The sequence below is a fragment of the Anastrepha obliqua genome, chromosome 1 (genome assembly GCF_027943255.1).
Source record: "Anastrepha obliqua isolate idAnaObli1 chromosome 1, idAnaObli1_1.0, whole genome shotgun sequence".
Lineage (NCBI taxonomy): Eukaryota > Metazoa > Arthropoda > Insecta > Diptera > Tephritidae > Anastrepha > Anastrepha obliqua.
The window spans coordinates 111065803-111081699 of NC_072892.1; the positions used below are offsets into that span (position 1 = coordinate 111065803).

General features: G+C 35.0%; 2 protein-coding genes across 3 annotated transcripts in view; both read left to right on the plus strand.

The window, feature by feature from the left end:
- Positions 1–8513: 8513 nt before the first annotated feature.
- Positions 8514–8816, plus strand: LOC129253514 (uncharacterized). Its single transcript, XM_054891924.1, has one exon. It carries the CDS (start codon positions 8514–8516, stop codon positions 8814–8816), a length of 303 nt encoding a protein of 100 aa, XP_054747899.1.
- The window catches only part of LOC129253512 (uncharacterized), a 35414-nt gene continuing 28333 nt past the window's right edge, over positions 8817–15897 (plus strand). Inside the window, exon 1 of one of the 2 annotated variants that reach the window (XM_054891923.1) lies at positions 8817–9203. In XM_054891923.1, the coding sequence (XP_054747898.1) occupies positions 8832–9203 (372 nt within the window). In that variant the 5' untranslated portion in view covers positions 8817–8831. The remainder of the gene's footprint in view (positions 9204–15897) is intronic. The other variant, XM_054891922.1, reaches the window with a different exon arrangement.

Sequence of the window (15897 nt, forward strand, 5' to 3'; positions counted from 1 at the left end):
ATTTAAGACCGCAGCTGTGAAGAGGACTTAACGGTGCTGCGAGGATGTCTCGTATTATTAAGAGGAATATTACGGACGATAAAATACATCTCTTACACTCCGCTTAAAATTTCGAATGGCTCTGATAGCTTACCAGCTCTGTCCAGCACACGGCATCTAGCGGCATCATAAGTTGTTTTAATTACGGAAATAATTTTTTCGGGAGCTACTCAAGAGGCACCCCCAGACAGTCTTGTGCACTCTGTCAAAAGCTTTTTGAAAATTGATGAACATCAAATTAAGGTGAGCTCTCTCTTAACTCTCCAGATTATAATTCTAACAGCGTTTAGATGGTCAGTACAAGAGGATCCTACTCGAAAGCCAGCTTGTTCGCAGTCGAATAGAGGTGATCCCTTAATCGATCCAGGAAGACCTTTCCCACTATCATTTACCACATAAACGTTTTTTACACCGAACAAAATACTCTTAGTTTTATTTTCATTACAAAAACCCATTTGGCAAGTATTTTCTATATTAGAACTTTCAGGGCTGTTCAAGATGTTATTCAAGTTTTACTGTGGAAAGTTCTTCTGCTAATCGAAACAAAAAATTGTTTAGCGATATATTTGCCCCGGTTGTTTCGTTGTACAAAGCCCTGCACATTATATTTTCTGGGATATTTGTTATGTCATATCTACCGCACATTCAGTCTTATTTTAAATATAATAGTTTCTGCTATTTTTTTCAATTTTTGTTTTTCAATGTTGTAGTCCGTTTTTCTAATAATTTTTGTGTCAGTGATTTGCTGGAAAAAAGTTATCAGTCGTTACATTTCTTCCCACACCAGCAAATGGTTAAATTAATTTTAGGGCACCAAACTCATTTCTCAAATACAGGCATCTATTGATAATAAATTTATTTTGTTGATCAGATGCCAACTAAAATTGTATTCCAAACTTGTCGGCTTGTTTTGCATGTACATACTGCGTCAATCAGCATCTCGTTTTGGTAGGGAATAATTCTTAATCGATCGTAATGCTTTGTCCCGGTGTGTAGCAACTTTCAATGAATGAATTCCAAACATTTGATATCAAAGCAAATTCATTCTTTTACAATCGTAAACTCCGTTCATTTCCTTTGTCGAAGCGGCTAAATTGTAAAATGTTCGTAAACTCTTTTCTGTATGCAGTTCAAATACATACAACAAATACTCGTATCACAAAAACTGTAATTCCATTATTGGGGATTTTTAATCGTCGTCACCGCAGTGGCGGCTTGCAGTAGTTCCTGAGAAGTTTTCGTATTATTTTTATAAATCACCGGCCGTTATGTATAGGTATATCTTATACGTATATGAAAAAATGGGAAGTCAAAATTAGAAAAATAATGAAATTAAGTTTATAGAGAAACTCTTGTGAATAATTGATACAACTTGTGGATAGTTTTAGTATTAAACCTCTACAACGTTCAGTACGTTACCTTGGCTTTTTCAAATAAATAATCCAAATTTGTAATATTTTGCGTATTGGGTGCATTTTTTACGTCGTTTCAAAGATGCGCCATTGGATTTAAGTCGGCACTCCAAGATGCCCAATCCAGAACAGTGATCAAATTGTCTTCGAAATACGTTTTTGTCAAATGGGAAGTGTCGTATCATTGTCTTGTTGAAATTTCCAAGTCACAGGTAAATTCTCTTCCGCATAAGGTAGCATTACATTTCAAAGTATCTGAACGCACTTGACCGCGTAAATATTACCTCCAATACGATGAATCGACACAACACCGATCAACGAAAAGCAGCCCCACACCATTATTGAGTCTCCCCCGTGCTTTATGAATGGTGAGACGAACTTGGGGCCGAATGCTAAATGCTTTGGGCGCCGCACGTACTTCTTACCATCTGAACCAAATCTATTTATTTACATTTCAACGCTGAATAAAATATAACGACACTGATTTTGATTCCAGAAAACTCAATTCGGCGCTGTGTTTGCGATGCTTTTACAAATCAATGGCTTCTTCCGTGTCAGTTGACTGTGAACTTCTGTTTCTGCCAATCGAAGCGCAACTGTTCTTTTCGTTATTGGCTTTTCCTGGTGAACAAAAATTTCTCGATGGATGTCAGCAGCATTCTTCCTGGTATCCTGTTTTGGCAATCTAATGATCGTCCTATTAATCTGGCTAGGAGTAATTCGCGTTTTCTTTTTTCTGGGAACGTTTTCTGTACTTAAAAAAATATTTCAAACCATTAAAAATCATTCTGTTTGAAACGTTTCATTGTGTTGAAATAACACTGTAGGATAATCTGGTATTTTGCAACTCTATGATTGGTTATCGAAGGGCTAGAGTGCAATTTTTCTCTTTCCACATTACTGAATCGTTTCAACTGAAGTAAAGTGCTGTAGGAATACTCTTGATTCCATATACTTTACTTTTTACTACCTACCAGCTGCGATATAAAATAGAGAACAATTCACAACATTTTGGCCGAATCGTTCTTAAGTATTTTTCAACGGCTGTACATATATGTACGTATATATATGTGTGTGTGCGTATGTTAAATACAAACTGACCGACCTTACGAACACGCACGATTGTTATTATTATTTCTGTAGTAGATTTTAATACCCGTAGCAGTCATGTGTTGGCATTTGCCACAAGCAAATATCTGGTAGAAGGAAATCAAGAAAGTTTTCTCAAAATTTATAAACCATTCATTAGCATTCGGTTTGGATTTGTTTGAACTAAAGCTGTGTTCATTTAATTGCAACTGACGTTGAAAGGATATTTACAATGACAAGTTTTATGCGGCAATGAAAAAGATAAAAGAGTTACAAACACATGTAAAAATACACAAGTGAATACCGTCTTTGACCTGGTCGACAGAGATTTGTAACTAAGTTGTTTCTAAGGTAATTCGCAGTCATGAATTTCAATCTTTTAAATTTGCCTGCAGTTTTCAATTTTTTTAGTAAATGTATTTCTTATCCGGGAAATTAGTGTCATTGTTTTTTTTTTCAAATCAAATTCAATATCTCGGTAGAAAACAAAGATGTTGGAGCAAATTCGGCATTCGAAAGCAGAAAAATTGTACTTTAAGATGCGGGGCACATGTTTTATTTTTTAGAAACAAGGTAATCGCGATGCTACACAACTTTAAATGTAGGTCAACATTTCATTGTGTTTTTGCACTTTTAAGTTAAAATATCTCGGAAACCTAGACACCAGCGCAAACAGAGAGTGTCCCCTGGCTGAATTACAAATTAGAAGTTAAATCAAAAATAAGTTACTAATGATAACACATGACTTCTGCAGAAGCTGCTTAGACATGGAAAGACAGAGGAAAGGACAATCTCTGACTTCCTGTGCCATTGTTCTCTTCTATCCAGACGTCGATTTACCATTTGGGGAAGATAATTTTTCAATGAATTGGAAGGTCTCAGTACTGTAGAAATTAGGGATCTTCTAAAATATTTAAAAGTTTTATGGGCGATAAGTATGCGCCTATGCGCCTGAGTGTGCCCCAGTCGACAACCATTTCAACATAACCTAACCTACTAATGACAAAACTTCATTTAAATGAATATTAAAATGAAGAAAAGGGCGGATTTCACTTTTTTAATTAATTCCTCTCGTACTTCGAGCCACACGCTTGAGAAGTAACGTCCCGACATTAACCTCATGAACGATATTTCCTCTTAGTGCTGAGATGATCGGTGGGTTTCTTTCGGAGGCCCTGCACGATACTACATTTGAGGTACTCCCATAGAAAAAAGTTCATAACAGTAAGGTCGAGCGACCTGGATTATCATTTTGTATATATTTCTGTTATGTCATTATTGACAGAAAATATCGTTCAATCCTTACAGGAGCTTACCAGAAGAGAGTTGCAGCATGACGACGATAGGGCCTTGATCGCTGCTTGACTATCGGAAAAGATTTTTATATCACTCTCTCGATAGTGATCCTTAGACATTTTACACACTTGCAGGATCGCGAAGACATTTCCTTGAAAAACACTACTAATTTTCGGCAGTTTTAACGAAACTGAAATATTGAGAAAACCCACGCGCCAAACCCAGATTCCATCTTGAATCCGTTAGTGAAAACAGAGGTACATAAGTCCGTTCAGACTCTCTCCTATTTCCAATTCAGCGTGCTTGGAAAGATAGCCTTAGTATCCTACAACCCTAAATGTGAGTAGTAATAATTCTCAGCCAGCACCATTTATTTATGTCATCTTAGGCATTTGTCAAGTAGACACAGGTACAATTTTACATAATAGATCAAGGTGCTAAGCTTCTTGTAGAAAATGATCGATCTGGTGAACATTTAAATGATGTAGTTCTTCCCATATAATTGCTAATAGCCGTATTTTGAATAAGAATAGAGAAATCTTAAAGAATTTTCAGTTATAAATTTTTATTTAAATAGAATATCTAGGCGTCCATTTTGAAAGACCTTTTATATTTTTTTTCAATTTTGTTTATAGGAAATGCAGGGTTGTAGGTAAGTTTTTTTTATTTGTAAGTCAAATTGAAAAATTCAAATTATTTGTATATGCAAATAAACTAAAACTTGCAAAAATTCAAAATACACTTCTCACAAAAATTAAGGGAACAAGAAAAAAATCCAAATTTTTGGGGGATTTTGAACAGGCTGTAACATATACAAAAATGGTCGTACAGTAAAAAAAAAGGAAATTGTAGCTCTAAGTGTCATGTTTTCGGATATAAGTTTGAAATTTTTTTTTGAAAATTGTTTTCGAGTAATATTAAGAAAACCACCAAAAAAAAAATTTCGAAATTTTTTTGGTTTTTGTTTTTAATCTACGGACGTGAAAAAAATTTTTTTGACTTAACTTTCATATGGACTGGATAGCTTAGTTATTCAGCTTTAATTTGGATTTTTAAAAATCTCAATACGAGCATTTCTCAATGAGATATCGGTGTTTGAATGGAAAAAGATCATTTTGTCTTCGATTACCAATATCTCAGCAACCAATGATCGTACAGAAATTTAAGGTTGGTTTTGAAATCTTGAATAAATTCTCTACAAGGATTAGCAATTAATTTTTGCAAAAAATTTTTTTCAATCATTACATGAATGTGAAAAAGCAACCAATAATGGGCTTTTTGTGGTTTTTTGGAAAATCAAATGCCCAATCAAAAATATTGCGGAAATTACTAATGTTAAGTGCGCCTTTTACTGTTCAATATACCTGCAAAAATCCTACGAAGTTTCAATTTAATCCAGCCAACCGTTTTTTTTCCGCTTGATTGAATTTTTGAAAAAGTTTCGATTAACGACTGCTAACGTTCGTAAATTGGGATAATTCTGGCGCAATCGGCGCTTTAGGATAACCCAGGCATGCTCGATAGGGTTGAGATTAGAGCTTACCCTTGAATGCCTTAATAACGTTATGTCGTGTCTTTGGAAAAACAGACGGGTTATGTTTGCTGTGTGAAGCCGGGCACTGTCTTGCTGAAAAATAAAACTTCTAGTTTGCTGCCGTAGAGGCAAGACAACAGGTCGTAGGATTCGATTAATGTAAGCAGCTACCGGCCGAGGGAATTCACGTGAAAAACGCTCTCCCGGACGGCGCCAAACTCGGGGTCTTCGGTCATTTAAAAACAAGCATACCCAACACACGTCAGAAATCAAACCATTGTTCCATTGCCTCGCGGTCCAATAAACATGTTGACGAGCGTGAGCCAGACGGGCTCGACGATGCATGTGTGATAACATCAGTACTCGGGCGGCACCTCTTGATCGCACTCCAGTCTCACGGAGACGATTTCGAACCGTTTGAACTGAAATGCTCCTTGGTTTTTGTTGTTGTCGTGGTCGTTGTTGTTGTTGTTGTTGTCGACGGTTCGGAAAATTTCTGGCGTCAACGTTTGCAGAAACGGAAGATTCTTGACGAATGCGTCGAACGATCGCTCGGTCATCACGAGGATTTGTTGCGCGACGACGACCTTGCCAAACTCGTCGTTGATAATCACCAGTTTCCAAATACCGATTGTATGCGCGAGATACAACAGATGAAAATATGCCCATACAAACCCCGACTTGTCGGTAATTGTACCCTTCTTCCACTAGAGTCACTATCTGAGAGACTTGTGGATTATAAAAAAAAATTAAAAAAACTAAAGTTAATTTGCTTTACTAAAAATTCAAAAATACGGTAGTTTTGAGAAAAACTGTTGATTGGTTCGATTACCAAGAAAGCAGGGTAGTTTAAGAAAAGCTGTTTTTTTAGACACTGTTGAGATTCGCACAAAAAAATTATTGTCCCACTATTCGTAGAACTCGACTTTCCTTAGGGGTATTAACTTTTAATTTATTCAATTAATTTGTGACTAGGAAAATTATTAAGTGCGGAAAAGGAAAATCGGTGAGAAAGTGGGTCGCTACATCATTTTAATTTTAAGCCAAAATTTTTTTTTTTTTGAAAAAGTTTTGAATTTTTTTTTACCAAGTCACTAATACAGAATGAGAGAAAAATGAAAAAAAAGTTTTTTTTCATTTTTGATAAAAGTTATGACTTTTTCAGAGCGAAATTTTTGCTCCTTTAATTTTTTCAAAAATTCGATCAAGCGGAAAAAAAACAGTTGGCAGGATTAAATTGAAGCTTCGTAGGGTTTTTGTAGGTATATTGAACAGTAAAAGACACACTTAACATTAGTGGTTTCGGCAATATTTTTGATTGGGCGCTTGATTTTCCAAAAAAAAACACAAAAAGCCCATTATTGGTTGCTTTTTCAAATTCACATTTCAAAAATTCACATTTTTCAAAAATTAATTGCTAATCCTTATTCAAGTTTTCAAAACCAACCTTCAAAAATTTCTGTGCGATCATTAGTTGCTGAGATATTGGTAATCGAAGACAAAATTATCTTTTTCCATTCAAACACCGATATCTCAGTGAGAAATACTCGTATTGAGATTTTTCAAAAACCAAATCAAAGCTGAATAACTAAGCTATCCAGTCCATATGAAAGTTAAGTCAAAAAAATATTTTCCACGTCCGTAGATTAAAAACAAAAACAAAAAAAATTTCGAATTTTTTTTCGGTGGTTTTCTTAAGATTACTCGAAAACAAATTTCAAAAAAAAATTTCAAACTTATATCCGAAAACATGACACTTAGAGCTACAATTTCCTTTTTTTTACTGTACGACCATTTTTGTATATGTTACAGCCTGTTCAAAATTCCCCAAAAATTTGGATTTTTTTCTTGCTCCCTTAAATTTTGTGAGAAGTGTAGTAAGTCTTACAATATTCACAAAAGTTTATTTTAACCATTTTTTCTAATCATATAGTTTTCTTGTACTAACTTCCTCTCTATTATCGTATGATTAAGAACAGGTTCTTTCAGAAATTAAATTAAAAAAAAAGTTTATTTAATTTAAAGCTATGCTTTATCGCAAATTTTTTCTTAGAATTTAATGTAACGTAGAATGCAAATTTGCTAGGAACGTGTAAAAAATATTGTTTCAAACAAAGTGACCCGACCTAATGCACATGAATAATTCGATGGCAAGAAAATGAACAACGTTTTACACATACATACATACATAATTGGCGCGTACACTCTTTTTGGGTGTTTGGCCGAGCTCCTCCTCCTTCTTATTTGTGGCGTGAGTTTTGATGTTGTTCCACGGGGGGACCTACAGTTTCAAGCCCACTCCGGCGAGCTTTTTCATGGCAGAATTACCCTCGGTGGTTTGCCATTGCCTGCTGAGAGGCGACCACTATTAGAAAAAACTTTTTCTTCATTTTGGTCTTACATCGAGATTCGAACCTACGTCTTTTTCTCTGAATTCTGAATGGTAGTCACGCACCAACCAATTCGGCTACGGCAGCCGCATTACAGATCCGATATTTTTTACACCGATTTGTGTAAAAAAGACGCATGTAAAAAAAGTGTTTTAAATTAGAAAAAAAGAAGAAATCCTACGAAAATAGTTTATAAAAAAAGTATACGATATTAATGTCGTCAAAATCTATCCTCAATTCAATGCAGAATTTAATTGTGAATGTGTAGTCAAAATTTCAAGTTAATTGGTCTGGATTCATTCGATTTAAAAAATAATGTTTTCGTACGGTACGGCACGCTTTGGACTAAGAGGTGCTGCGCAAAAATTAACATAGAACTGCTTACAAATTTCTCATTTGAGTCATTTGAGTACACTATATTATTAGAAAAAGAAAGATATTTTCTAAAACTTCTAAAGTGGCCTAGCCCCGGAACGAAAATTAAAAAATAAGAAAATATTAATTTGTTATTAAATAGTTTAAGCCAGTATTTCCCGTATCACACCCGCTGTAAATACGCGATCATTACTTGTAACGATAACTTGTAGCAATAACGAGTGTCAAAGTTTTAATTTTAAAAATGGTCATACTTCTATAAATTTATTATAACTTAAAATTTTCTTCTATCCGTCTCTTTTAGCATCTGATGACTTATTTCAAGTAGTTTTCGACTCTACCTGCCCTTCTCGCCAACATCAAACCAACTCAGATGCTATGAAGGCAACAACTAATCTCAGTTACAGCCACTCCGTTGCAGTAGCCAATACCAGTGCCAGCTCAAGCTCCACATCGTACACTGCTAGCAGTAGTAGCTCTTCGGCCGCGTGCTCTCAACTCACCACCCCCACTGCACCGGCCGTATCGGCATTGGTTTCAAACGCCAACACAACAACGAAATCAACTAAGACAAAACCTGCAATCAAAACGTCGAAGGTGAGCTTTGCACCGTTAGACATCACCTTCCCGCCACCGAATACGACCACTAATATCAGCAGCTGTGCGACAACGGTCACGTGATACGAAAACCCCAACATGCCGCACAATAATATTGTCTGTGAATGGCTGCGCGCCATAGGTATGCAGCAGTATGCCGAAAGTTTCATGGAGAATGGTTATGACGAGCTGGAGATCTGTAAGCAAATTGGCGAAATCGATTTGGATGCGATTGGGGTGGACAATGTACATCATCGGAATAAGCTGCTAAAGAGTGTGCGATCATTGAGGGAGAAAGGTGCGGCTATTGTGTACGTAATGATAAACGATCCGAAGGCGTTGAGTAGCAGCAACGAGATTTTGGCATCCGATTGTGATGCGCCGACAACAATGAAAGAGCTGGAGGCTATAATGAAGCGCCATTTGGAGGCCGATGGCATACGGTTGACAGCGCATCCCTATTCGACACCGGTGAGTAAAGAAATATTTGAATTGAAGAATTATAATTTGCAAAAAGAACAGTACAGAAGTGCAAAAGCGTAGCCGAAAAACGAGGATGAGTAGCAGCTCCTCACAGGGCGAGACGGTAGTACTTTCTGCGTGTCATCTCCAATTGCTCTGTAATTGCATTTACATATTTTTTGCTAACTTCAACACGACTTGCGAAATTTTATTGGTCCCATATGAAATTCATAGCCTTCTTGGAGTCAAACTGCTGTCCGTACGCCGGCATGAGAACTATAAATTAACATTATATTGCATTCGGCTGAGGCCAAGTGATTCTTTTACTTACTTACGATGGCACTTTGTAAATCCCACTGGCCCACCTACAAATAACAATGATGCAACAATGCCATTATCACACTTTTTTGCTACAATGTCACTTTGTCACAGTGTCACAACACCAGTGAGGCGCACAAGCGATCGGAGGTATGATGGCGTAAGCGATTTCGATTTTGTGCCATGTCGTTTGGGATTTTTTGCCTCAGCAAAGGATAAATTTATGGGTTTGACCTGGTCAGTAGCCGAAGTCTTTAGTCGTGACCCTTTCTTGTATGTATGTGTGCGCATAAGTGAGCGTTTGTGTGCATGCTTGTAGGATGAACTCTGATGCTCGTTGCCGGATGGCTGCTGCTGGCATTTTGCATTTCACTTTGCACTTTAATGCTTTCGTTGGTAGATATAATGTCAATATTCAACGGGAATTCAGGAGCACGTAGATACTTAGTTGGATGGCGCTTGTGTATTACAACTGAATGCACGTTTCTGATAAAAGATGAATGTGAATGTGGGTCATATTTTTGAAGAAAAAAAATAAAGGTGACGTTGCAAAATATTTTATTTAATTGTAATTTTTCACAATATATTTTTACGTACTTTATACTTAAATATTTTGTTAATGTTCCTGCTGTATAAATACTTTATTGCTAGAATTATGACCCAGCTGCGTCTATAAATCTATAACCCACACCAAACAACTTTTTGAAAAAAATTTCTGATAGCTAATCTAACTTAATCAAAATCCTTTGTTATTCAGTGGTTTTCGAGATAACGGTATTTGGAAATTTTCGTGGGGTAATTGCCAACTCTTTAAGAAAAAACTTTACATCATAAATTTTTTAATGTAAAACCGCTTAAGTATTAATGTTTATATACTACGCGATACAAAAAGTAATTTCCAATACATTTGAATCTTTAATTTTTTAATTTAGCAAATTTGCTTGGAATTTTACTTTTTGTAAATATCTCATTGAGTTTTAAAGCTATTATGCTAAAATTTTGCACACAATTTCAATGTCTGTACGTTCTGTTATGTCTATAAATCAAGATTGGTTTTCTTAGATATATAACATATAACGTTATCTCTCATAGAACTGATTGGGCAAATGTGAGGCTCTCAGCGGCTTCAAAGGAAATTTTCTGTTACGATTATCTTGAAAACTAGAATTAATTTGGAGAAGCTGGGACGCCATTGAACTGAAATGAGGTCTATGATCAAAACCGTTGCCGAAATTTTGAACTTGCACAGTGTAATTATTAAAATCTACAGTCAATTGCAAGTTGTGAAAAAGGTATAAATTTAGGCGCGTCAACCGAGTAGCAACCGCAAGCAAACAATTAACTTATTAATAGTCATCTGCTACAAGAATGATAGATCATATGGTTTGCCCATCCGAAGCAACATTGTGAGGGTAACTTCGGCTACCAAGTCAAAGGTGATTCGACAACAGAATTCTGACCGTTCTTTTCACGCGCATTCTTATACTCGACTAAAAAGTCGTTGTTCAGGCGGAGGCTGTGTTAATATTTTTCATATTCCATTAATAGATATAATCTCAGTTGTTTTGTAAAAATTCCTTCGAATCTCGCTTAAATTACTCCAAATACTGCTTCGAAGTTAACAGCCGCTTGCGCTTGTTGTTGCTTGCCAGCAATCGCGGCACCCATCGGGTCGACAATTTTTTCATCGCCAACTTATCTTGTAAAATATTAATTGCCATTCCGATCGCCACACCTATGACCCCTGTTACTGCGCGCATTTTCGTTCATCGATTAGCGAGAATCATGTCATGGATTTTTTGAATGATTTCCTCGGTAACCACGTCCGGGCATCCATCACGAGACACGTCTTAGTCGAATAGCTGTTAAATCCATACTAACCTATCAATCAATCTGAAATTTGTTTTGACACGATTCTAACAGTAACTTCTCTCAGGAACACCCTCTGTCATCAAACACGGGTACTTATTATACCGCCCTCATACATCCCATGTGACGTCAGGAAATGAGCAGTTTCCTTCAAAATCACTGCGAGTCGGTTAACGGCCTGATGTTGACCACACCTCCTGAATTTTTTTCATCTTGTTTTAGCTAGGTATAAAATATACGCACCCAATTTTCTGCCACTTCAATTTAATATATCCTTATAAATAGCGACAATAAAATCCAGAAATCCGAATAGTCCCAATATTTAGTAATATGAATTCCAGATCCAGGAGATAGTGAGCCCATCATAAACTCCTAAAGCAACGAATTTTTTGCCTGGGCGATATTCGGTACTTTCCACTGAGCTACTCCATATCAAATGAGCCAAGTAGTTTGGAGATTGCAGTTGATTTATCTGATTATTGGTTTGTTTGTAGGCTTGGGTATAATAAGAAGTAAACAGAACAAATTAAAAAAAAATAAATTTTGGGATATCTTTTAAGTTGAAAATTTGAGTATATTGTATTTTAAACTGAAATATTTTCGTTTTTTTTTAACATTTGTGTAAGTAAAAGGCGGCCGTAGCCGAATGCGCTGGTGCATGACTACCATTCGGAATTCAGAGAGAACGTAGGTTCGAATCTCCGTGAAACACCAAAATGAAGAAAAAGTTGTTTCCAATAGATGTCGCCCCTCGGCAGGCAATGGCAAACCTCCGAGTGTATTCCTGCCATGAATAAGCTCTTCATAAAAAATTTATCTGCCGTTTGGAGTCGGCTTAAAACTATTGGTCCCTCCATTTGTGGAACAACATCAAAACTCACGCCACAAATAAGTAGGAGGTGGAGGAGGAGGTGTACGCGCCAACTGTATATATATGTACGTATATAAGTAAAAGGGTAAAAACAGGGTATTTTTGTTCAAAATTTTTGGCAAGCATTTTTTCATTTTTGAGATACTTCTGCATTAGTAAGCAGATACACGCCAACTTCAAAATGCTACTAAATAAAGAATAACCTGTTAAACGAATGGAAATAAATCTTTTGTGTGTTCAAATAAATGATGAGATGGCAAATCAATTTTGAGGTATCTACTTTTAAAAAACGGTCGCCCTCAATAATTTTCGGCCAACCTGTAATATTTTATTTCAAATATTTTGGGATATATTCTTGTAACGAAATGGTCAAAATATTTTTAAAATATTTCTCCATCTCTGCTATTACTTTAATTTTTTTTGCTATTTGACTTAACGATCTACTCTTGGCAAAGTTTCATTCCTTACCTTGTAAGTATCGGAACATTTATAATTTTTGCAAATGACGACGTCATTTTGTGAATTAGGCAGTTGCAGTATACAAAGACAAGTAATGCAGCACGTAAAGGCCAAAATAAATATTTCTATCACTCAAAACTTTTCATTAGTAAATAAATTATTCAAAAACAAAATTGGGTGATTAATTTTGGCCTAGCTTGTGTATGAATTTTCATATAAATTTCGACAGATTGTTAACGAGTTAAACTTAGTATGCAAGATATACAAGAAACTTAAGTGATTCCATGTTTAATATTTTATTAGAAAACTGGCCACAGGTACACACATCAATACCAATTTATTCGTCACATACTGGGTATTTCAAATTCGAGTTTCTTCAATAAAATCAAATCAAATACATACTTTTACGGGTAGATGTATAAAGAAGAGTGTCTCTATAACATTGTCCAATAGTAGTTACTCAACACGAACAAACGGCAATAATTACGAAGGAGTCTCCGAAGTCTTTGCCGAAGACAATGCCAGTCGAGAGATCGTGAGCCTTTTTTTACAATAGGTTGTTGTTGAGGTGGTTGAACATTTCTAAACTTGAAATGCTCCTAATAAGTGACCAGCACCGTTTTATTACCACTATCTCGTGTCATGATGATGTTTTTTTTTTTTTTTTTTTTTTTTTTTTTTTTTTTTTTTTTTCCAAGTCAGATCCATTTAGTGAGGTCCAAGTATAGCAGCAAATCCTTATCTCGATGTCTGAGATGTCCTTAATTTGCTGTAGGAAAGGCTTACCGAAGGATCGGAGTCGTGCCCTGGCTAGTCCTTTCCTTCCCCCTTCCGCTTGACAGGTTCTGCAGATAGGATTGAAGTCTAAGATTGAGTCTAGCTGCACGATCCCCTACTTTCCAATGTCCTGTAAGGGATGCAGTGATACGTGAAATGTTTGGCCGAGAACATCCTAGCAGGTCATTCGTTGGAGATTACAATGATTCTCGAAAATATCTACGATTTTGTGAAGTTGCGTATTTTCACAAATCTATAATTTTCGTACAGGATTTTGATTATTTCCATATGATTCTCGAGCGCAATTGAACTTAGTATATAAAGTTGTAGATTTTCCACTTAATATGTATCAAAAGTCAGAAAAATTTAATTATTCTTTTTTTCATTTAAATATTAACATAAGAAGGTAATAGCCGTAATGTTAAAAAAACGTAAACTAATTCACACTGAATGAAATATTTACATGAACAGAAACGCAAGCTCGAATTTGATATCAGCTTAAAGTAATTGGTTAGCCAGAGGCCTGGTAAAATTAGCATTCTTTTCTACACTAATTTACTGGATTTATAAAACTAATAATAAAAAGTTATTATATAATATTTTAGCTTTATTATAATTAACATTAAAAAAAAAACAAAAAAAAATGCATATTGAACGAATTTATTTATATCCATCTTAGATCGGCCACCTGCAACAAGTAGTGCTTTACGGTAAGCATCATAACCAGAGCAACTCAAATATGCTCTTGAATATATATTTTAAGTGCTTAAAATGTGTCAATAAAAACTAAATAAATGCTCCAAAACTACTTTGAAAACCTTTATAAGCCCTAAAGTATGCTTTGTATTTTATATGCAGTGCGTTTAATAACTGCAGCACTGGGAGTTATTAACAAGTTCTGAGAATTTATTGATTTTTTATTTAATTGTATCTATTTTTTCAGGAAAATATATTTGATTCTGTTACAAAAACTATACAAACCGGGATCCCGGCTGAAAAATTGGGCAAATTAAAAAAAAAAATTAATTTTCATCCAAATTTCAAATTTTTTAGTCCGAATTTTTAGAAAAATTTCAAGTATTCAGGACATTGAATTTGAATTTGAATTTATTTATTACTAGTATAATAATACATTATAATTTACAATAAACTGTAAGTCCTACAGAGACTATTAAAAGTCTGTTCGTAGGCTAGTAGCATTTATAACAACAATCTTACAAACTAAATATGACAAAATAAGTTTTATATGTAACATACGTAACATACATTTCACTTTATGTTACAACATACTTACTTATATCTAGCGGTGCTACGAAGAACATAAAATACAATTTTTGTTTTAATTTTTTTATTTTTTTATTTTAAATACTTAATTAATTTTTAAAGTGTCAACCGTTCCAATGAAATAACGCGATGTTAACAATTATCATGGGCTTAAATGAATTAAAGTACGATCCTCAATAGGCTCAAAAATCAGGTTTACTTTTGACAAAAATAAGTATACCATGTACAAGGTGGCGCAAAATTAATCATCACCCCATTCTTTTGAAAAAGTTTTTTACAAAATAATTTTGAGTGATGTAAATCTTTATTTGACGTTTAGGCGCTCAATTGCTTTTCGGTTTGTGTACTGCAGCTGTCTAGTTCATAAGTGTCAAATATGATTAACGTACGACGCCATTTTCAAAAGGTATACATTTTGCAAAGGGCGATTAATTCGCCCCATATTGTATAAATACGCTATGAATGCGCACTTGTATAGTAATTTTTGTACCGACATGGTTTATATTATGCATTTTCGTCACAATTGTTTTTTATTATTGGTTCTAAATGTAACCACGAAACATTAATTTGTTGCAAAGTATTCCTAAATAATGCAGTTATTTTAAGATATACTGAAATATGTATTATATTTATTGCAAAATAAGCTCTAAGAAATATTGCTCAAATTGTGTAAATTTATGTACACATTTCATGCGTGACAAAAACATAAAATAAAATTAATAATTGACGCGTACACTTCTGTCAGGTGTTTTGCCGAGCTTCTCCACCTATTTGTGGTGAGCGTCGTTATGTTGTATATTAGGACTTTTTCTTCTGTTATTTCCATGATAACACCGACTTTAACAAAAGTAAACTCAAAAGGATTTTCAGTCGAAAGCAGAAATAAGCACCGAGAAAAAATTTATTTTTCATTTAATTAATTTGATGTCGTCAGCGATAAATTAATATTAACATTTTATTCTACACTCAATTCTTTCATAGAACCTAGGCATACAAATATAACGATTAGAGAATACGGGTACAAACACAAACAACATATCAACTCAATAACCACCCACAAAAAAAAAAAAACCGGCGATGGCGCTAAGTGTAATCGAAACGTGCCTTATCAGCGTTCTTCTCGGA